At 39.7% G+C, this 24,506-nt stretch overlaps 2 protein-coding genes across 17 annotated transcripts in view; one reads left to right on the top strand and one right to left on the bottom strand.

Moving 5' to 3' along the window:
* The window catches only part of SLC6A15 (solute carrier family 6 member 15), a 56,513-nt gene extending 38,967 nt beyond the window's left edge, over positions 1–17,546 (bottom strand). Inside the window, exon 1 of the mRNA XM_021092797.2 lies at positions 17,289–17,546. The gene's annotated coding sequence lies outside the window, so the exon portion shown is untranslated. The remainder of the gene's footprint in view (positions 1–17,288) is intronic.
* LOC146403597 (uncharacterized) overlaps positions 16,247–24,506 on the top strand; it is a 60,800-nt gene continuing 52,540 nt past the window's right edge. For 5 of the 16 annotated variants that reach the window (XR_014845501.1, XM_085025245.1, XM_085025244.1 and 2 more), the window contains exons 1-2: positions 16,247–17,572; positions 19,970–20,058. Coding sequence is in view for 15 of the 16 variants with exons in the window: in XM_085025245.1 (XP_084881371.1) it covers positions 16,502–17,572; positions 19,970–20,058 (1,160 nt within the window). In the remaining variant the exon portion in view is untranslated. Of the gene's footprint in view, positions 18,047–19,969; positions 20,059–20,202; positions 20,681–24,506 lie in introns of those variants that run through there. The other 11 variants (XM_085025247.1, XM_085025240.1, XM_085025237.1 and 8 more) reach the window with 7 other exon arrangements.

The following is a 24,506-nucleotide window of genomic DNA, read 5'->3' as shown; positions in this document are numbered from 1 at the left end:
TTTTTACATAAAATAGTGGTATTAAACAAGAAGATAACAAAAATCACTGAATCAATCTAAAGGAGGGGACCCTTTTTAAAATGGAATACAAAGTCACAGCTTATGTTTTGCAATATATGTTCTGTCCCCAAACATGGACTATAACACACCTGTCAGAATAGCTAAAATACATGCACACATACACACACCAAAAGCTGGTGAGTATACGAAGAAACTAGATCAATCATATATTGCAGATAGAAATGTAAAATAGTATAGCCACTCTATAAAATAATCACAGTTCCTTTTAACACTAAGAGTTACCATGGTGGCCACCATTTTGCATTCTTAGGCATGTACCCTGGAGAAATAAAGCTTATTTTCAAGCAGAAACTTGTACCTAGATGTTTAAGTTTTATTCATAACAGCCCCAAACTGAAAACGACCCAAACATCCTTCAATGGGTAAATGGTTAAAGAAACCAGAGTGCATCCATATCACGCAATATCAGCAATAAAAAGAAAGAACTATATTGATGCAGGCAGCAACCTGGATGAACTTGAACTTCAAGGAAATGACGCTGAACGTGGGGGAAAAGCCAATGTGAAAAGCATACATATGTCATGATTCCATTTATATTACTTACGTTTGTGAAGTAAGATAATGACAGAGATGAACCACAGAACGGTGGTTGCTAGGAGTTAGGGTCGGGAAGAACAGGCAAGTGAGCTATAAAAGGGTAGCACAGGAATCTTGCGAGATGGCACCATTTAGCATCTTCACTGTAATGAGGGTTACATGAGATAAGGGTTGCAAAGAGCTATACATACATACAGGAAAAATGCATAATCTGAAAAAGCTCTATGGATTATGTCCATAATAATACACTATCTTTGATATTGTACTTTTTTACAAGATTATAAAATGGGGGTGGCTAGGGAAGGGCGCACAGGACTTCCTTTGCACCTTCTTGTGAGCTTGCATTTCAAAGTTAATTATAATTATTGAGTATTTCCCATAAATTGGAATTTTTTGTTTTTGGCTTTTTGGTTTTTTTAATTTTTTCCATTTGTGGCTGCACCCACAGCATTTGGAAGTTCGTGGGCCAGGGATCCAGTCCAACCTGCATCTGAGACCTACACCACAGCTGTGGCAATGCCGGATCCTCGACCCCCTGTGTACGGCCATGTTAAACCAGCAATGCAAGAGCGATAAGCCAATTCATTAACCACTGTGCCATAGCAGGAACTCCTGAAATGTACTTTTGTTGAATTTTATGAACCAAGGACAGATTTTGAATCTAACTTAACCAAGTCTTTTCATGAGTATTTGAAGCATTTTTAAAAACACAGAAACCTTTTACACACTTAAAACCTTATTAATATATTAAGAGCACTCAGATTTAGGCACTGCATTCATTTTCCTGGGGCTGCTGTAACAAATTCACATTTGGCTTGAAACAAAAGAAATCTAATTTTTCAAAGCTCTGGAAGCCAGGGATTTAAAATCAGTTCCAATGAACCAAAATCAGGTTTGTTTGCAGGTCTGAATTCCCTCAGAAGACTCAAGGAAAGAGTCTGTTCTTTGCCTCTTTTAGCTTCTGGGGCTGCCAGCTTTCTTTCATTCGGAGTCAGATCACTTATATCTCAACCTCCATGTTCACATTGCTTCCTCCTCTTCTGTGTGTGTCTATCTCCTTCTGCCTCTTTCATATAAGGACATATGTGATGGCAATATCCCATCTGGACATTCCAGGATAATCTCTTCATCTGAAAATGTTTTCAAAAACTCTATTTCCACATAAAGTAACCTTCACACATGTCAGAAATTAAGAGGTAGATACATCTTTAGGAGCGATTATTAGCCTATACTAATTTGCATATACTATTATATTACATTTACTTATATATTTGTATTATCATGCCTTAAATAAAAATGAATTTGAAAGCATTTAACATGTTTTCTTGTTATCACCATAGAATGTCAAGTATGATCTTCCTTAGGTATTTCCTGTAACAGATTGCAAAAATAAACATTAACAATTCCTTCAAGTGCTGTATATACCTGCTAATGTTCCCATTAAAAGACGGAGTCTATTTCCCCATCTTTTAATCCTGGGCTGACCTTGAACTTGCTTTGACCAATAGAATGCAGAAGTGACACTATGCAAGTTCCAAGACTGGGACTGTAGGGACCTGGCAGTTTCTGGCATCATGCACTGGAAGCCAGACACAATATAAACACGGCCACCTGCCCTGTTAGAAATCCCGCGTGGAAAGAAAAAGAGGGAGAGATAGACTCAAAGGGCCAACCAATGTACAAATGTACCAGCCATCTGAGCTAAACCTCTTAGGCCTAAGAACACAGACATTGATATTCTAGCCCTAGCTGAATTGCCAGATTCAGCTGGAACAGATGAAGCACCTAGTTGAGCCCAGTCAACACAGAAAATAATGAGAAACAATAAATCATTATTGTTTAAGTCACTATAATCCCAGGAAGGCAACAGAGGGGAAAGACTTAAAGAAGACATTGTTTCAAGCTCACTATATTAAAAGGGGGGGGGGTATTTTGTTATGCAGCATATGCTGCAATAGATAAGTGCCTAATAGAGGAAATAAACTGAATAGTCATTGAACTTAACTGAAAGTAAAAATAATTAACTAAATTTAAAACATTGTTCAAGGAAACATTCAAAATGGGGCTAGACCTGTGTAGAAAGGAAGTGGTTTCGATTTTTAAATCATTGTAATTTTCTTTTAATGACAAGATAAACATTAGCCTTGAAAGAAACATTTAGTTACCCTAATGTAAAACTCCAGAAGGTCAAGTTTATGCTTTTGTGTATTACTTTATATATCAAAGGTGAAACAGGATTGTAACAAAACCTGCAGACATCAAAATGATCATGAGGAAATAACAGTAAAACTCTACATGCACAAAAATTGACCAATTCCTTGAAAGACACAACCTACCACAACCTAGCCAATATAAAACAGATGATCCAATAGCCCTGTAACTACTTAGAAACTTGAATGCCTTATTTTAGAACTCTCACAAAAGAAATCTCCTGGCCTAGAGGGTTTCACTGGAAAATCTTACCAAATATTTAAAGAACAACTAACACCAACTCTGCAAATCTCTTCCAGACAACAGAAGATGACAAAACACTTCACAATTCATTGCATGAAGCTAGAATTACTCTGATACCTAAACCAACAAAGACAGTACTAAAATAAACAAAAAACATATCTATAGCCCTCATCAAAAAGATACAAACTTCCTTAATATTAGAAAACAGAATTCAAAATTCAATATTAGAAAAAAAGGATGCAATATGAAACTGGAAACATTATTTAAATGTAGACTTATATTGTTAAAATTAAAGAGTTTTTAAGAATTATACACCATAACCAAATGGGATTTATTCTAGGCATACAGGCTAGTTCAATATTCAAAAACTAATAATGTAATATACCTTAAAAAAATCAGATGACCATATAATGTGATGCAGAAAAGACATTTGATAAAATTCAGTTCTATACATGATTAAAAACTGCCCCTCCAAAAAAACTAAGAAGAAGCTTTCTTAACTTGATAAAAATCACTGCAAAAAACATACAGCTGACATTATAATTGCAAATGAAAGACTAAATGCTTTTCCCTTAAGATCAGGAATAAGACATGAGTGTCCAGTCACATACTTTTATTCAACACAGTATTTGAATATCTACCCAGTGCAGTAAGGCAAGAAAAGGAAATATAAGGTATAGAGATTGGAAAGGAAGAAAGAAAATTTCTGATTGTCTATGTTGAAAATCCCAAGGTACCTATGAACAAAAATCAATACTGAATACTACAGAGTGATTAAATAAATAAGATCTAAATACATGAACATACAGTGTTTATTGACTGAAAGACCCAACACAGTAAAAACATCAATTCCCTCTAAATTGATATACAAATGTAAGGCAATTCCTATAAAAACCCAGGAAAATTTCTGTAGATACAGATAAAATTATTCTAAAATTTGTATAAAATATCAAAAAACTAAAATAATAACAATTTCAAAACAGAGGAATGAAGTAGGATCATTTTACCTGATTTCAAGACTTATACAGTCAGTCATGAAGACTGTGTGACGCTGACAGAAGAACAGGCAAATAGATCAAGGAATAGAAGAGAGTATGCAAAAGAAACCCACAAAAATACATATAACTGATTTTTGACAAAGGTGCAAAAAAACTTCAGTGTGGAGAAAGGACATCCATTTCAACAAATAGTTCTGGAAGAACTGGACATTCCCAGGCAAAAATATAATCTAGACCTAAATCTCGGACCTTATACAAAACTCCATTATCATTAACTCCAAATGAATCATGGATTAAGATGTCAAACATAAAACTATTAAACTTTTAAAAAGAAATTATCAAAGAAAATCTTCAAGATCTAGAGTTAAGCTGAGAGTTCTTTGACATGACAGCAAAAGCAAAATCCATCAAAGCAAAAATTGGTAAAATGGACTACAAATTTCAAAAATTTTGCTCTGTGAAAGAACCTATTAAACACACACACAAAAAATAAGCTGAATACTGGAAGAAAGTATTTACAGGCCACATATCCAAGGAAAAAAACAGTATTTAGGGCTCCATAAAGAACATATCGAAGTCATCAATTAAAAATAATTCAGGGACCAGAGATGAAGATGGCAGAGGATTGTGATGTTGTGCTCACCTTCTCCTCTAAGCACGCCGAAAAAAAAATTTACATGTAGAATGACTGGCAAAGAACATCTATACTGAATGCTGGCAGAAGACCTTAAACCTCCAAGAAGGGCAAGAAACTCTCCACTTAACTGGGTAGAACAAAAGGGAAAAAGAGAGAAAAAGAAGAGAAAAAAAAAAAAAAAAAGAATCAGAACTAGACCAGCACTCCTGAGAGGGGACTATGAAAGAGGAAAAGAATCCACACCCAGGAAGGCCACCTAACTGACAGGGAGATCAGCCGGATTGGAGGGGGAACCTCAAAGCCTCAGAGCAAAGCACAGCAGCTGGACAGAGGAGGGCAAAGCAGAGAAAGAGCCGCAGAGACCATCAGTACCGCCGCCTGGGACACAGCAGCCTGAGACACTCAGGAGGGGGCAAGCTGAGTTAAAGGCAGTGAAGAGCACAATGAATAATGCAGAGGAACAAATAAGTGACTTGGAAAATAGAGTAATGGAAACCACCCAATCAGGACAGCAGACAAAAAGCCAAATGAAAAAAAAAAAAAAATGTGGAGTTCCCATCATGGCACAGTGGAAACGAATCCAACTAGTATCTGTGAGGATACAGGGTTGGTCCCTGACCTTGCTCAGTGGGTCAGGGATCCAGGGTGGCCATGATCTGTGGTGTAGGTCACAGATCTGGCTGGGATCTGGTGTTGCTGTGGCTGTGGTATAGGCCAGAAGCTGTAGCTTCAATTCAACCCCTATCATGGGAACTTCCATATGTCACAGGTGCTGCCCTAAAAAGCGAAAAAGAAAAAAAAAACAAAAGAAAAGAAAGAAAGAAAGCAATATAAGACATTTATGGCATAATATAAAGCATGCCAAACTATGCATAATAGGGATTCCAAAAGGAGAAGAAACAGAACAGAGGACTGAAAATATATTTGAAGAAATTATGGCTGAAAACTTTTCCAAATCTAAATGAAGCAGATATCAAGATATAGGAAGAACAGAGGGCCTCAAACAAGTTGAACCTAAAGAGACCCATACCAACACATAATATAATGAGAAAGGCAAAAGTTAAAGAGGAGAGGATTCTAAAGGCAGCAAGAGAAAAACAAAAGATTTAACTATAAGGGAACCACCACAATTTCTCTATAGAAACACCACAGGCCAGAAGAGAGTAGCAAGATACATCCGAAGTTCTAAAAAGGGCAATTTTTTCAGCCTAGAATAGTCTACCCAGCAAGATTATCATTTAAAATAAAAGGAAAGGGAGTTCCCACTGTGGCTCAGTAGGTTACAATTCTGACTAGTATTCACGAGTTGTGGGTTTGAACCCTGGCCTTGCTCAGTGGCTTAAGGATCCTGTGTTGCCATGAGCTGTGGTGTAGGTTGCAGGCACAGCTTGGATCCATGATGCTGTGGCACAGGCTAGCAGCTTCGGCTCTGGTTTGACCCCTAGCCTGGGAACTTCCATATGTCCCTAGTGCAGCCCTAAAAAAAAAAAGGAGAAATAAAGAATTACTCCAACAAACAAAAACTAAAAGAATACAGCAATACTAGCAGAAACGAATCCAACTAGGAACCATGAGGTTATAATTTCGATCTCTGGCCTTGCTCAGTGGGTTAAGGATCTGGCATTGCCATGAGCTGTGGTGTAGCTCACAGACACAGCTTGGATAGGGCATTGCTGTGGCTGTGGCATAGGCCGGCAGCTATAGCCCCAATTAGACCCCTAGCCTGGGACCCTCCATATGCCGTGGGTGCAGCTCCAAAAAGATATATAAAAAAAAAGGTTAAGTAATGAGGTCCTACTGTATAGCATAGGGAATTATATCCAATCTCTTGGGATAGACCATGAAAGAAGATAATCTAACAAAAGGAATCCATATATATAGGTATGACTGGGTCACTGCTGTATAGCAGAGGTTGGCACAACACTGTAAATCTACACTTCAATAAAAAGTGTGAAAAAAGAAAAGAATACAGCAATACTAAACCCATTCAAAAAGAAATACTGAAAGGTCTCCTCTAAACAGGAAAGAAGATGACATCAAATGGAGGAAATCACTACTGGAAAGTAATCACTTAAATAAGCCAGTATATAGATGTAAAAGAAAAAAAAAAGATTTGTAAAGGTGACAATAAGACAATGAACAGCAAAAGGACTGACATGAAGACGTAAAAAGGACATCAAAGTCACAAAATGTCAGAAAGGAAAATGAGACAATCTAGACTTTTTTTTTTTTTAAAGAATGTGTTTGAGCCTATACAACTACCAGTCTAAAGAAAGCAGATATAGGAAGGGGTTAACATACTTAAAAGACAAGGCAACCTCAAATCAAAACCAAAAAATACATTCATAAAAACTCAAAAGAAGAAGACACAAGCATAAAAAAGGAAATCATCCAGTCACAAAAAGAAAGAAAATAAGGAGAAATATAGAATTAGCTGGGAAACAAAGTTTAAAGTGGCAATGAATATATATTTTCAATGATTACCTTAAATGTCAATGGACTGAATGTTCCAATATAAAGACATGGAGTGGCAGACTGGATTGAAAAAACAAGACTCTGCAATATGCTGCCTACAAGGGACCCACATTAGGGCAAAGGACACATATAAATTCAAAGTGAGGGGATGGAAAAAGATATTTCATGCAAATGGAAAAAACAGGAATGCAGGAGTTGCAATAATCACATCAGACAAGATAGACTTTAAACAAAGGCCATAAAGATAGACAAAGAAGGACACTATTTAATGATAAAAGGATCAATTCAAGAAAAGGATATTATATGCATTAATAAATATGCCCCTAATATAGGAGCACCCAAATACATAAAATGAATACTAACATACATAAAAGGAGAAATTGATGGGAAAAGAACAATAGTAGGTGATTTTAACATTCCTCTTACATCAATGGACAGATCCTCTAAACAGAAAAATCAATAAGGCATTAAAGATCCTAAATGACACAACAGAACAATTAGACTTGATATTTTCAGGACATTACTTCCAAAAAACCCATGTGCACATGGAACATTCTCTAGGATTGACCGCATACTGGGACACAAAACTAACCTCAACAAATCTAGCAGTATAGAAACTATTTTAAGCATCTCCTCTGAAAACAATGGCATGAAACTAGAAATCAACTGGAAAAGAAATGAGAAAAAATTGACCACATGGAGACTAAACAACATGCTACTAAAAAACCAATGGGTCAATGAAAAAATCAAATGGGAAATTAAAAAATATCTCGAGACAAATGATAATGAAAATACAACCATTCAAAATCTATGTGATGTCACAAAAGCAATTCTTAGAGGTAAGTTCATTAGATACAGGCCTTTCTCAAAAAGAAGAAAAATCTCAAATCAACAACTGAACCTACCACCTAAAAGAATCAGAAAAAAAAAAAACAAAAAACAAACAAAAACTAAAATCAGCTGAAGGAAGGAAACCAAGAGATCAGAGAGGAAATCAATAAAATAGAAATTCAAAAAAACAACAGAAAAAAATTAATCAAATCAAGGGTTGGTTCTTTAAAAGGGTAAAAAAAAAAAAAAAAAAAAAAAATTGACAAACTTCTGGCCAGACTCACCAAGAAGAGAAATGAACAAAATAAGAAATAAAAAAGGAGAAACCACAACAAATACTGTAGAAATACAAACAAAACAAAACAAAACAAAAAACTAAAGAGAATACTATGAACAATTATATACCAACACATTTGACAACCTAGAAGAAATGGACAACTTTCTAGAGACAACACACCCACCAAAACTGAATTAAGAAGTATAGGTCAAATGAACAGACTGATCACTAGAAATGAAATTGAGTATGTAATAAAAAATACTCCCTATATACAAAAGTCCAGGACCTGATGGCTTCACAGGCAAATTCTACCAAACATACAAAGAACTTAAACCCATCCTTCTTAAACTCTTCTAAAAGTCTGAAGAATAAGGAACATTCCCAAAGACACTCTATGAAGCCACCATTGTCCTAATACCAAAACCAGACAGATATACTACCAAGAGAAAATTATAGCCAAATATCTTTGATGAATATAGAAGCAAAAATGGTGAACAAAAATGGTGAACAAGTAGTATTTATCCCAGGTTCACAAGGATGGTTCAACATATGCAAATCAGTCAACGTCATACAACACATAAAGAGTAAAAAACCACAAGATCATCTCAATAGATGCAGAAAAATATTTGACAAAATCCAATATTCATTCTTGATAAAAACTCTTACCAAAGTGAGTATATGGGGAACATACCTTAACGTAATAAAAGCCACTTTTGACAAACCCACAGCCAATATAATACCCAACAGAGAAAAGCTGAAAGCCTTCTCACTAAAATCTGGAACAAGGATGCTCATTCTGATCACTTTTATTTAACACAGTATTGGAAGTCCTAGCCACAGCAATCAGATAAACAAAAGAAATAAAAGGTATCCAAATTGGAAGGCGTAAAATTGTCCCTCTATGCAGATGACATGATACTACACATAGAAAATCCTAAGGACCCCACACAAAAACTACTCGATCTGATAAATGAATTCAGTAAAGTAGCAGAATACAAGTTTAACATACAAAAACCAGTTGCATTTCTGTATACTGACAGCAAAATATTAGAAAAGGAATATTAAAAAATACCTTTTAAAATCACACAAAAATACTAAATACCTGGGAATAAACATGACCAAGGAGGCAAAAGACTTGTATACTGAGAACTATAAAACATTATTCAAGGAAATTAAAGAAGATTCAAAGAGATGGAAAGATATCCCATGCTCCTAGATTGGAAGAATTAATATCATTAAAATAGACATACTACCCAAAGCAACGTACAGATTTAATATGATCCCTATCAAATTACCCATGACATTTTTCAGAGAACTGCAACAAACAATCCAAAAATTTATATGGAACCATAAAAGACCCAGAATTGCCAAGGCAATCCTGAGGAGGAGAAAACAAAACAAAACAAAACAAAACAAAAAACAAGCAGAGGCATAACTCTCCCATACTTCAAGACATTATTACAAAGTTACAGTAATCAATGCAATATAGTACTGGTACAAAAACAGATATGGACCGATGGAACAGAATAGAGAACCCAGAAATAAACCTAGACACCTGTGATCAATTAATCTTTGACAAAGGAGGTAAGAACATTCTCTTCAGCAAGTGATGCTGGGAAAAATGGATAGTTGCATGTAAATAATGAAACTAGCACACACCCTCACACCACGTACAAAAATAAACTCAAAATGGCATGAAGACTTAAACATGAGACAAGACACCATAAAACTCCTAGAAGAGAACATAGGCAAATACTCTTTGACATGAACCATACAAATATGTTCTTAGGTCAGTCTCTCAAAGCAATAGAAATAAAAACAAAAATAAACCAATGGAACCTAATCAAACTTCCGAGCTTTTGAAGAGCAAAGAAAACCATTAAAAAAAAAAAAAAAGACAACCTACAGAATGGGATAAAATAGTTGTAAAGGATACAACCAACAAAGGCTTAGTCTCCAAAATATACAAACAACTCATACAACCCAACAGCAAAAAAACAACTAACCCAACTGAAAAATGAGCTGAAGACCTGAATAGATATTTTTCCAAAGAAGACATACAGATGACCTATAGGCACATGAAAAAATGCTCAACATCACTATTTATTAGAGAAGAAAGATGCATATCACTGCAGCATTATTCACAATAGCCAAGACATGGAAATACCATAAATGTCCTTCGACAGATGAATGGATTCAGAAGATGTGGTACATGTACACAATGGAATTCTACTCAGTCATAAAAAGAACAAAATAACGCCATTTTCAACAACATGGATGGAACCAGAGATTCTCACACTAAATGAAGTAAGTCAGAAAGAGAAAGACAAATACCATATGATATCACTTATATCTGGAATCTAAAATATGGCACAAATGAACATATCTACAAAACTGAAAAAGACTCACATATACAGAGAGCAGACTTCTTGTTGCCAAGGGAGAGGGGGAGGGAGTGGGATGGACTGGGAGTTTGTGGTTAGTAGAGGAAAATTATTTCATTTAGAATTGATAAGCAATGAGATCCTGTGTATAGCACAAGGAACCATATCCAATTACTTGTGACAGAACATGATAGAAAACAATACGAGAAAAATAATGTATATATGTATATCTGGGTCAGATTGCTGTTCAGAAATTGACAGATAATTGTAAATCCGCTATAATAAATTTTTTAAAAAATTCAGAAATTGGATAGAGGACACAAAGGGACATTTCACTGAATGTGATAATGTCACTGGCCTTATCAGCCACTAGGAAAGACTAACTGAAACAATGTGATGTCACTGCATACTTATCAGAAAGGCCAAAAGACAGTGACAACCAAATTCTAGCAGGGATGCAGAGAAACTCAATCATTCATACATTGCTGGTGAGACCATAAAATGGTACACACTGCTCTCTAGAAAACAAAACATGCAGCTACCTTGTAACCTAGCAATTGTATTCCTAGCTTTAATCCTGGAGAAATGAAAATTCGTGTTCCATCAAAACCGTAAACAAGTGTCTTGAGCAGCTTTATTCATAACAACTCTAAACTGGAAAGAACCCAATGGGTAAATGGTTAAACTGGTAAATCCATACTATGGAGTACTACTCAGAAATAAAAACAAACTACTAATACATAAAACAATTTAGATGAATCTACAGACAATTATGCCATGTAGAAAGAGCCAGTTTCAAAAGGTTTCATATTATATGAGTCCACCTGTATTCTTAAAGGGACAAAACGAACGTGAATAACAGATTAGGTTAGTGGTTACCACGAGTTAAGGAGAGGTTGGGGGCAGAAGTTAAGTGGCTATGCTTATGAAAGGACAACACAGGGATACTACAGTGATGAAGCTGTTGTGTAAGTTTGCTTTAACAACGTCGAGGATATTCTGATTATGATGTTGTAATATAGCTTTGCAAAATGTTACATCTGCAGGAAACTCGATAAAGGGCACACAAGAACTCTCTAATATTTCTTTCTTTTTTTTTTTTTTTTTTTTTGTCTTTTTGCCATTTTCTTGGGCCGCTCTCACAGCATATGGAGGTTCCCCGGCTAGGGGTCGAATCGGAGCTGTAACCACCAGCCTACACCAGAGCCACAGCAATGCTGGATCCGAGCCGCGTCTGCAACCTACACCACAGCTCACGGCAATGCCGGATCCTTAACCCACTGAGCAAGGCCAGGGATCGAACCCGCAACCTCATGGTTCCTAATCGGGTTCGTTAACCACTGTGCCACGATGGGAACTCCGATATTTCTTATAATTAAATAGCATCTTACATCATTACTTCTTAACAACATGTGAATTTATAACTATCTCAAAAATCTTTTGTAAAAACCTCAGTCAACTCACTAAAAAAAATACATGCATTTTTTGAATTACCGCTGTGGCGCAGTGGCTTAAGAACCCAACTGCAGTGGCTCAGGTAGCTGCAGAGGCGCCTGTTCCATCCCTGGCCAGGTGCAGTGGGCTAAAGGATCTGGCTTTGCCACAGCTGTAGGTCGGTTACAGCTGCAGCTCAGATTTAATCCCTCGCCCATGAGCTTCCATATTCCATGGGTGCAGAGCAGCCATAATTTTTTAAAATGCATTTTTACGTTGATATAACCAGCTAATTTTAGTGGCTCATCTGCTGCTCTAATATAATTTTATAACGAAGAACACTGAAAGAGGAAACTTTGCTATAAATTTAGAAACTATAAAAATCATGCAGCCAAAATAACGACTGACTTTTATACCTTCCTCCCAGGAAACTAAATATAGAACTACCACATGATCCAGCAATCCCACTCTTGGGCATATATCTGGACAAAACTTTCATTGAAAAAGACACACGGGCCCATATGTTCATTGCAGCATGATTTACAATGGCCAAGACATGGAAACAACCTAAATGTCCTATGACAGATGAATGGATTAAGAAGATGTGGTACATGTATACATCTGGAATGAATGGAATGGAATACTACTCAGCCATAAAAAGAACAAAATGATGCCCTTTGCAGCCAACATGGATGGAACTAGAGACTCTCATACTAAGTGAGTCAGAAGGAGAAAGACAAGTATCATATGATATCACTTATATCTGGAATGTAATATACGGCACAAGTGAACCTATCTACAGAAAAGAAATAAACTCAAGGACATGGAGAACAGACTTGTGGTTGCCAAGGGGGAGGAGGAGAGAGTGGGAGGGACTAGGAGTTTGGGGTTAGTAGATGCAAACTATTGCGTTTGGAGTGGATAAGCCATGAGATCCTGCGGTATAGAACAGGGAACTATATCTAGTCACTTGTGATGGAACATGATGGAGGAGAAGGTGAGAAAAATAGCACATATATATGTATATATGACTGGGTCACTTTATTGTATAGAAGAAATGGACAGAACATTGTAAGTCAACTATAATAACAAATTTTAAAAAAAATATATTTACCTTCCTCATTTGACAGCATTTGATGCCTGGATACCTTCTCCCAAAAGTGTTTATTTGCTATCGTTTTCACTTTAGAATATGTTTAGAAATCTATATGTAAAATAAATAATACAGTAATATGGTGGGCGTAGAGTGAAAAATACCTTCCCACCCCTTTTCCCTAGCATATCTAGTCCCACACCTATTTTTCTATAAGTCACCAAAGTCCTCCACAGACATTTGAATATATTCAAACTAATATGTACATTCAGACTAATATGTATTTTCTCCCCATTGACTCAATCTTTTTTCTTTTTATACAGCAGTTACAAATACTATATGAATAATTCTCCAGCTTGGTTTTTCGCTTTAAAAATCTTTAAAAACTTTTGCTGTCAATGCAATAGCTTACTGTATGTTTTTTTTAAATGACTGTATGATAGCCTATGGCATGAGTATGTCATATACAGGTCCATTTCTAACAGTTTGCTTCAATGTTCAAGCAACTCACTCGGTATATCCGGCATCTGCATAGCTGTAGCATAAATTCCTAGAAGCTGAACTGCTTGATCAAAGGGTATGCACATTTATAATTTTGGTAAATGTTGCCCAGTGACCCTTTATAAAATCTGTCGCCATTTGGACTACCACAAGCAAAGTATGAGAGGAACTGTTTCACCTCTGCCTTCTTCGACACTGAGTCATCTTTTTTGATCTTTGCCCATCAGGTAGGTAAAAAGCTCCTGCGTTAAGTATTCTACTCAAAGATAACAACTGATTCATCTTACAGGAAGGATACCTCAGCACTCTAATCACAAGGAAATAAACTGGCCTTCGAGAGTGAAAACAACTCTATCCTATATCAAATAGGACTGTGCATTTAAAATTACCCTGTAGCCCAGTCTCCAGGGCTTGCTGTTCACTGAGAAATATGAGACAGTCATTACCAGTCAAAGCTAATGTACAAGCAGATAATTTATTATAAGAAGAGTAGTTAGGAGTTAAGTTATAGGGCAAACTGGAAATAATCGAAAGATTCCTACTATGTAATGTTGAATGTTTTCACACATCGGACCACACCCATGGGTTTTTGTTAATAATGCCATCTGCTCAGAAGTTATTTTAAAATTGACTCTGCATAGGAATATATTAACATAGCCAATCAAGCATAGGTATGCAGTAATAAAAAGTTAACATACTCTCCAAAAGAAGCTGGCAAGTAAATTAAGAAGTACAAGTTTTCAGAGCTTTTGATCACCAACAGTCTCTTTCAGGTTTATCTTTCTAAGTCGATGATTTTTTTTTCATTCCCTGGATAATCCAGAGTTCTAAAGAATGCAAATTTCTCACCAATGCACACAACAATTTTATGTTATGACAGGACAAGCGTATTTTCTAACATGCACAAAGTAAAGTTTGAACTATGAATCCCTGGGTTAACTAATAATTGCAGAGTTTAGGTTTTGGAAATTATTCTAATTTAACTTTTCAGTAACTGACAACTATGGCATCTCCCTGACAACTGGCATCTCGAGTAGTTATTATCCAATACTAACATTCTTTATTGTTTGCTATGGTTTGAATGTTTTTGTCCTCTTCCCATCCCATATTCATAAGTTGAAGTTCTAACCGCAAGGTGATGGTATTAGGAGGTGAAAGCCTTTGGGGGTTAACAAGAGATGCTAGAGAACTAACTAGCTCCTTCCACCACATCAAGCCACAGTGAGAAGGCACCGTATAGCAACCAGGAAATTGGCCTTCACTAGAATCTGCCAACACCTTGATCTTGGACCAGTCTCTAAAACTGTGAGAAATACATTTCTATTGTTTATAAGCAATTGAGTTTATGGTAATTTGTTATGGCAGCTTGAACTGGACTAAATAATTCTTACCTTGTTGGATGAGAGAGCACTTATTTCCTAAAAATGTGTATAAATCTTAACGCCATTAAAATACAGTATCTTGGGTTACATATATTGGAAATATAAAGTAAGTCCTGAATCAAGTATCAAACGTGCTATCAAAAAAAGAAAACTTGTCAATAAAAGATGAGATTCTCTTCCTTTCAAAAATGTTAATCCCCGAGTTCCCGTCATGGCGCAGTGGTTAACGAATCCGACTGGGAACCATGAGGATGAGGGTTCTATCCCTGGCCTTGCTCAGTGGGTTAAGGACCCGGCGTTGCCTTGAGCCGTGATGTAGGCTGGAGACGCAGCTCGGATCCCACGTTGCTGTGGCTGTGGTGTAGGCCGGCAGCTACAGCTCCGATTCGACCCCTAGCCTGGGAACCTCCATAGGCCGTGGGAGCGGCCCAAGAAATCACACACACAAAAAAAGACAAAAATGTTAATCCCTGAAAAATAAAAAATAAAACCACACTGAATGTATCAAGTGTAGTAAAATGGTCAATGAATTCAGAAATATATCGAAAATGTTTTAGTCTAACAAACATACATAGACCATTGATCATAAGGCACAAAAAACAGATATTCGAAAAAATAAAATAGATGATTTTGGTAGTGAAATTCTCCGAATGCAATGAGAGAAATACACACGCTCTTCAATCCATCATGAGGCTTTTACTAAAGACCTAATACAAGTCAACCTCCACCACAAGGCGTTGAAGACCTAAGTAGGTGTGTTTCTCAGCGCCTTTCGTGCAGAACGGAGGCTGGGTGGGGTAGGAGCTCTCCGTGGGGTAGTTCTTCAAAAAATGGTTATTTCCTGAAGCAAACGCCCTGTTCCCTGGGCGAGCAACCAGGCAATGACAGGTACAAAACAGCTTTAAAGACTGGAAGATAAGAGCCGAAATGCAGCACAGAATGCAAACCCTTCGGTCCTCTCGTGTCTCGGGTCAGTGAACCAAGCCAGTGGTGCCCACTTAGACTGGGGTCTACCTTTAAGACCTGGAGGGGAGGCGGCCGGCCGCTCAGAAACGGTAGCAGCCTCATTTGCATAAGCACCCAAACACTGCTGACGTCACCGCGCCCGAGTGCGGACCCCGCCCCGTCTTACTCCACTATTTCCACCCGAGGGCAGAGAATGGAAAGGCGGAAAGGAATGCACCGCACCGGGGAGCGCGAGCTGCAGGGCTTCCCTCGCCGCGAAAGGGCGGAAGATGCCGCTTCTCTGCATAACGGAAAAGAATTCCCGCCACTGCAGCTCTGAGCCCGAGCGGGTCAACCTGTCTCCAGGACAGCTGGGGCGGGTTTTGATCCATTCATATTTGTAAGGCGGGTATGCGTGAGAGATGAGACTGAAAGTCTATGCCTGTGCTCAATTTCGTCCTCTGTCCAGGCCATGCACGAGCCAGCCGAGTCAACGAAGTCTGAGATTCCAGTTCTTCCTACCCCCTCCTTTAAAATCCCAGCACCAACACCCTCACGCCACAGTCTCAAATGCTTGGATGGGCAGAAACACACGGGCTGTGCTTTCTTGGGCAGTCATGTGCCTTGTGCGGGAGGAAGGCCCACTTCTGGACCATTTCTCGCAGGATGCCTCGGCAAAAGCGAACTGGCGTCACGTGAACACACACCGTCTTGGGCAAATGCCTTCAGCAGTTGCAACAGCAACCAGAAGCGAATGAGGAATAGGTTGGCTCCTCTCCCCGCCCCACCGCCCACGCACACGAGGTTCGGCTTCCTCCTCACCTCGAACCTTGAAAGCGTCTCGATCCGGTCCCGACCCTCCCAACTTTCTGACTTGCCACGTCGGGCCCCACCCTTCAGCCAACCCTGCCTTGACGTGGGAAGAACTAGTCTCTTGGGGATGCTGTGGTCACGACCAAAAGGAAGGATGGCGGCACGTTTCGACCCATGTGCTTTCAATTACGCGCCGCCTCTAGGCCCCGGGATTGTGCACAGGTGCACTACCCTGAGCCTGAAGGGTCTCCCGAAGAGCTCAGCCTCGCCTTCTCGGGGCTCTGGGGCCTCCCTGCCTCCCCTCACTCCTGGACACAGCCTGAGTCCTTCCCAGGAGAGCCAGCCATCAATTCCGCTCCCTTCCCGGGTCCCGGGCTCCAGGGTGCCAAACGGTGAGCCCCACCCCAACCTAAACCGTGCCCTTAGTGGTAGGAGCGTGTCCTCACCGTTAGCGTGTGTTGGTCGGGGGCCTCTTGCTGTTTCCACGTCCCGACAGCAGCAGCAGCAGCAGCAGCAGCAGCAGCAGCAGCGGCAAAAGGGTCTGGTCCAGGTGGCTGCGACCGAGGCCGCGAGGAGCCGGGTGGAGAGAAGCGGCGGCTGGCCAAGGGCGGGCCCTGGGCCTGGGTGCAGGGGTCGCGGCCCGGAGGGCGGGCAAGGAGCGACTCGTGAGCGCCCGAGTGTCGGCCAGGGAAAGAGCACGAGATGCAGGCGCGCGGGTGCGTGCGCGCGGGTATGTGTGAGTGTGTGTGAGGGAGGGTGTGACGGAGGCGCCCACGTGCCCGGCCCGCCCAAGCGGCGGCCGCCGACAGGCTGCGGGGGAGGGAGGGAGGAGGCTGCGGGCGGCTGGGGGACGCGAGCCAGGTCGCCAGGCCCCGCGCCGCACCTCCCCGCCCCGCCGCCCCTTGACGCAGAGGCCGCTGCGGCTGCCTCGCCGCGTCGTCCCTGCGCCCCGGGCGGGGGGCGGGAGGGGTTGGGGAAGCCCGCTTCCAAGCCAGCAAACCGAATCCGCCTGCCATCCCGTCCTCCCCCAACTCTCAGGGCACCTAGAGGATGGGCACCCGTTACCCGCCCCCTGCCGCCGCCACCACCCGCCTTTGTCTCAGCCGGATAACAATGGCAGTGGTCCGACCTGACACCCTCTGAATGTTTTCCCAGGGTCCGTCGGCGACTGAACTAGAGGAGGGAGGGAACCCCAAGAACCCTTCTCCCCAGCTCGCTCCCTGGGCCGGCCATTTACATCTCTTGCAAAAGGAAAGCCCGCTGGGCATTTGCTTCTCCGTCCACCGGGGTCCTGATAGCGGCCAAAGTTTCTGGCCGCATTTTGAAAGGCTGTTTGAGGGAGGTGGTCCTCCCCCTATGTTGGTGTCTTAGCATCCAACTCGCCTCCCAGGGGTCTTATTCCTAAAGGAAGCCTGACCTCCCTCTTGGAGCAGTGAAGCCATCCTCTTGAAGCCACGTGGAGAACTCCTGAAACATACATGACTGAGCACAGAGCGTAGCCGACTTTGGAAAATGGCTGAATCTTCCCCCTAAGCAGGGCGTATACTCTAGAAATTAAATTGTATGTCCTTAAACTCTGCAATTGGGAAGAAATGCAAAATGAACATACAACATATTGGAGCAGAAAGGTTTAGTAATTTGGTGAAGGAGTTTTCCATTTCCAGATGACTGGGTAGTACCATTAAAAAATACATTTGTGCACCTTTAGGCCTTCCAACAGTCCCTCAGATGCTGACCGTTTGTATCCAATTAAGGCTGAATTAAATAATAAGGCCATTGGAGACAGGTTTTTCATGCAGTGAAAAATCTCCTGAAAAGAAATCACAAGACCTAAATTTCAGGTCAGAACTTTGCTACTAATCCTCAGCTTTTAATGCAGCCAAGAGAGCTTTTCCTCAGTCTCTTCCAAACCCACCTTTAAAGCACTTTTTAAAGAAAAAAGAAAAGAGGGGAGTTCCTGTCATGGCTCAGCGGTTAACAAACGCCACTAGCACCCCAAGAGGACGCGGGTTCGACCGCTGGCCTTGCTCAGTGGGTTAAGGACCGGGTGTTGCAGTGAGCTGTGGGGTAGGTGGAAGACAGGGCTCAGATCCCACGTTGCTGTGACTGGACCCCTGGTCTGGGAACCTCCATATGCTGCCAGGGGGGCCCCAAAAAGGCAAACAAAAAAAATCAGATTTGATCCTCTGGACGGCCTTCACCTGACACGGGTAAATAAATACTCTGATAGGTGTCCCACAGGAAAAACTAAAACCAGTTACAATAAAAATCTTAGGGAAATTCTTGCATAACTTGCTTTTACTTCACATATTGGGGACAGGCAAATATATATATATATTGAAATTAAGATATAGTGCAAATAATACTGTTAACACCTGAGAAGAATGTAAGCAACTGAGTCGTGCTGTGTCCTCCATAATCAGGATTAGGCTCATCTGTGGGAAACAAAGTTTTCTGTATACTTTCGAGATTGCTTTATAGTAATACCCGGAAGGCCTTTTTACCTATGAGTGTTCCCTCTCTCATACTTTTTCATTGATGTTTGACATCTATTTCAATCGTATGTACAAAGCTACAATTCACAACGTATTTGTGGAGTAAAGCCTTCAAAAATGATTGATACTCATTTAAGTCTTGAGGCCAATGAGAAGTTAGAGAAAATACCTATTGCCTTTCCCACTAAGCACCTGGGGCTTTCACATAGCTTGTTTAATATTCTCAATTGATTAATGAGGTAATTTTCCCTAATTTAGAGATTAGGCAGAGGTGATACCCAGAAAAAAAGAAAAGTTTACAAAGGGTTACCTAGCTAGTTCCGTGGAAGAATGGAGATTTCAACCTAGGTCTGGATGGCTTTTTTTTTTTTTTTTTCTTTTTCATGAATTCTGGTAAGTATTTAGTAAATGTATAGACTTTATCAGGAAGAAAGTGTAGAAATGCCACAGGGGCTGAGTGGCTTAGAAAGTAAGTGGGGCAGGGGTGCAAAGATCTCAGAAGGAGATCCTGGCAACTCCAGTCACAGAGGACGAATTTTAAGATTTTAACAACAAAAACCCTTCAAAGACCTAACGTCCCGTTGCTACTATCTTTTAGCTAATAATTATTAAGTGCCTTCTCTGTCACACAGTGGGAAAGTGGCCCTGCGGCGTTGGTGTGGGAGGAAGAGGCAGCACACAGAAGAGGAAGAGCAGAACTTGGCAGATTTTCAACCCACAGGTAAAGGAAGACTAATCTTTTGGGCCACACTATATTGCTACATACTAACAAGTATTCATTCCATATTAAGCATGTGCCTTTGCAATGTGTAGAATAGTAATATGCCTTCCTTTTCTTAACCCTGAAACCAATCCTCTGATGCAGGTACACTGCAAAAGAAAAAAACTGAGACTTTGTCGAAATTCACACAGTCAGAAAGCATCTGTTAGATGCAGGAAATACATACCAGACTGTATCTGAATCACCTTCTGAATCTGACAACTACTTTTAAGCAATTAATGTTATACTTCTCATTTGAAAAAAAAAAAGTAAGAAAAGGTGTGAATGACAGAATAAGTGAATGTACTCCTTACATGTAGTTGGGATATGTGTGAGGGGAGGAGTCTTGACGTGCCAAGACTTTCCTCCGTAGTATGTTTTAAACTAAATCCCTTAAAATGACAATATTATGCAAATACTCCCAGAGTTCAGAAAAACAATTCAAAGATTTTTTTTTAAGTTTTAAAAGCACAATACTAAAGGAAAATACTGAAATCAGTTCACATCATGAGATTATATTAATTCATTTAAAAATTCTGCCTTTTGGCACTTCTGCATACCAATTAATAAAGGAATAATTATTTAATTGTTTAATTACATTTTTTAATAATTTCAGATCTTTCCAGTTTATAATATCCATCCATTGTTTAGCCACTGATGAGTAGGAGCTTAATAGCAACTTACACTAATGAGTCTTTTAATAACCAAAACATAGGTGTTTCACAAGAGAGTGTAAAGGGAGTTCCCATTGTGGCTCAGCAGCTTAAGAACCCGACTTGTATCCATAACGATGCAGGTGCCATCCCTGACGTTGCTCAGTGGGTTAAGGTCTGGTGTTGTAGTAAGCTGTGGTGTAGGCTGCAGATCAGCTTGGCATGACTGTGGCTGTAGCATAGGCCAGCAGATTTGACCCCTAGCCTCCAAACTTCCATATGCCACAGGTACAGCCCTAAAAAGCAAAAAAAAAAAAAAGCGCACTAGAGAGAGAGAGGGGGGGAGAGTGCAAAGGATGAAGCCCTCACAAAATCCAGAAGATTCACTCCCAAGGGTGTATAAGAAAGTAGAGATTGTATGAGCAGAAACAACAATTAAAGGGAAAATCCTGAGGCGTTCCTGTCGTGGCTCAGCAGTTAACGAATCTGACGAGCATCCATGAGGACACAGGTTTGATCCCTGGCCCTGCTCAGTGGGTTAAGGATCTGGTGTTGTGCCTTGAGCTGTGGTGTAGGTCACAGATGCAGCTCGGATCCTGCGTGGCTGTGGCTCAGGCCGGCAGCTACAGCTCCTATTCCACCCCTAGCCTGGGAATCTCCATATGCCACAGGTGTGGCCCTAAAAAGCAAAAAAAAAAAAAAAAAGGAAGATACCGAAATGAATTCCAATCAATGAATTAATCCGTTTTCCTATTGTTGGGGAGGAAGAAATTACTCTCTACCCTTCCAGGTTCTTCTGGCTAGTCTAATAATTAAATTGACATGAGATAGATTAAAAAGAGAGAAAATAAAAGAACATTTATTAACATGTATGCATGAGGGAGACCCAGGAAAACAGAGTGACTCACCAAAACGGCCCAAGCCCTCCCCTTAAATACCCTCCTCAGCTGAAGGCGAGAGGACGCGGAGGGTGGTGAGAGTCAGTTATGGGAAGTGACCGGAGGAGCACAGGAAACAAGGTCAGTTGTGATGCAGGTTGAAGCCATTGCCTTCTCCACTGATAAGAGTTGCCAGAGATTCGGTCACTGTCCACTTCCACAGAGGCGGAAACACACTTAAAAACGGAGATTTCTGTTTTAAATGTCTCTTACCAAAGAGTAACTTCTGCTTGGTTTTCAGAGCACTTTCCATGTCTGCTGTTCTCAGAAAGAAAAAATAAAAGCTTAAAACAATTAATATGACAAAGAGACAAGCTTTTTGGTGGCACATTCTGCTTCCGTAACATTATATTGCCCCCCCCCACACACACACATATTGCTATGGAGATTCTATTTTCCACTCTAATAAAAATTTTTATTGTCACCCTCCATACCTAACATCACTTGACATATAGTCTCAAAAATGTTTAGAAGATTGTCTGCATGGTCCCTAAATGACAAAATGCCTAGTGAATATTCTGTTCATCCTGCATATTCGTGATTGGTGAAAGGCTGAGAGGTAAAAGCAAGGCAATTGATTAGGTTATCTCATCTCTGTTTAGGTAGTGGTTAGGTTAACTAAGTTGACAAAGGTCAAAGCAATCAAATCAATTTTTAAACACTTGGCTGAAGATAGTGAAGCATTCCAAACAGACAGTGATTAAATTTGCTCATGTTTCTGCATTTGGTAAATAAAGCATTAATTGTTCTGATATGTGAAAATACCAATAAAAGTTATTACCTTGTTGGCACAGGAATTCACTCCGGCCTCTATCATGATCACTACATTTTAAGTTACTTTTTCATTATAAGTTTATTTTTTATAATAATAGGTTATATTCCTAAAATACTTTATATATGTGGGCAAAGACTGGCACCTGCCATTTGAATAAATAAAGAAGATTGACTGGTATTCCAATAAGTAACATATGTGGCCCACCATCAGGCCATCAGCCACTGCAGCTGCTCCCTAGTGGTGCATCCTGAGGGGAATTCAAAATGGGAAAAAAATAGGATACTGGCCCTGGAGAGTTAAGATGCATATCAAAGGAATGATTTTAATGATCCCTGACTTTTGCACCTTTCCGCACAGAGAAAAGCACTAAAATGTTAACTTGAGATGTCTGTCTTTTGTGATGAGCAGTAATCTTGTGATGTTTGACTACATGGGTTTTTTTGTTGTTTTGCCTTAGCAAAAACTCTTAAATATCATGGCTCCTCCCTTATCTCTTTGAAGTTTCTTCAGAACCTTCTGAGAGGTGGTCTCTCAGGCTGTAGTGCTCAGTAGGGTCCCTGAAGAAATCATAGCTCTCAGTTTTTAGGTTGTGCATTTTTCTCCAGTTAACTCTATAGATCAGGTACTGTGCTCAAGCCTTAATCAATGTCTACAGCTCTGTAGGGATCTAAAAACAGTTTTATGGTATTCGTATTGCATGTCATGCCTTTTCTACTTGTCCTTTGACTCGTTTCAAACTCGCACTACAAATTTATTCAAATTCAGTTACTTCGTAATCTAATCGAAATTCTAAATTATTATTTTAATACCACAGTCATACCTGCTCATTGAATAAATGTCTAAATATGAACTTGTACATGGTAAGAAGTTAAAAAGTTAAAGCCCCTGTGGTTATGTTTCTTTGTCATTCTGTCAATTCTACCAGCTAAGAGTAAATACTGTTAACTATTTCATATGTATTCTTAGAAAATTTCCTTCTCTTTCAGTCTCTCTTCCTGTGTGTGTGTGTGTGTGTGTGTGTGTGTGTATGTATTCATCTATATGTACATATAATATACAGGTTTGTTTGCTTTCATTCGTGGGGGTGTTGTTTTGTAAAATGTGACAAATGGAGTTCCCCTCGTGGTGCAGCCGAACCAAATCTGCCTAGGAACCATGAAGTTGCAGGTTCGATCCCTGGCCTCGCTCAGTGAGTTAAGGATCCGGCATTGCCATGAGCTGTGGTGTAGATCGCAGACCTGGCTAGGATCTGGCATTGCTGTGGCTGTGGCACAGGACAGCAGCTGTAGCTCTGATTCGACCCCTAGCCTGGGAACCTCCATGTGCTGTGGGTGCAGCCCTAAAAAGCAAATAAAATAAAATAAATAAAATAAAAGCAGACAAATGACTGCTTTTCTCATTGAAACATGAACAGAACAACTCAAGAAAAGTAGGGTGGTGCTGGAGTTCTACTATTTGAAGATAATTCTTAAGTGTTGAAGGCACATATAGGCCTTCTGTGCTATGATCAGTGGTTCTCTTTCATAAAAGTCAGTGCTTACCTTTGTCTTGTGAAATCTTAGTAACCCCTTGTATCTTCTTTTTATTTCCTTGTTTATATATGTTGATGCCTTTAGGGCTCTGTGCTTGGGCCTTATATCTTTTTTCTTTCCACACTCTCCCTGAGTTCATTCACCTACATTTTCTTTTGTGTTTGATTCAAATAATGGTAATATTTTTAAAAAATCTATAACATATTTTCTGTAAGTAATAGTCTATAACTGGCAATGAACCAAGGAAATGCATCGTAGAGAGAGCCAGGTTTCCATGAAAGGAGAAAGGGTAACTGGAGCAGCAGAAAAGAGGTATTGGACGACCCAGAGCACAAGTATTTATCCAGCAGTGAAAAAATACTTCAATATTCCTTCAACTGACACAGCCAAATAATGTCTTATAACTGAAAACCATTCTGCATATTGAAGTGTGGTTTTTTTTTTTTTTGGTTGTATACTCTTTGTCACATTAAAGAAATTCCTTTTCGTTACTAATTTACTGAGTTTTTAA

Source organism: Sus scrofa, chromosome 5 (assembly GCF_054392235.1).
Source record: "Sus scrofa isolate SSC_HxYL_T2T_F1_AM1 chromosome 5, Sscrofa_HxYL_maternal_Yorkshire_Landrace_v2.0, whole genome shotgun sequence".
Taxonomy (NCBI): Eukaryota; Metazoa; Chordata; class Mammalia; order Artiodactyla; family Suidae; genus Sus; species Sus scrofa.
This window is presented reverse-complemented; position numbering and strand designations above follow the sequence as displayed.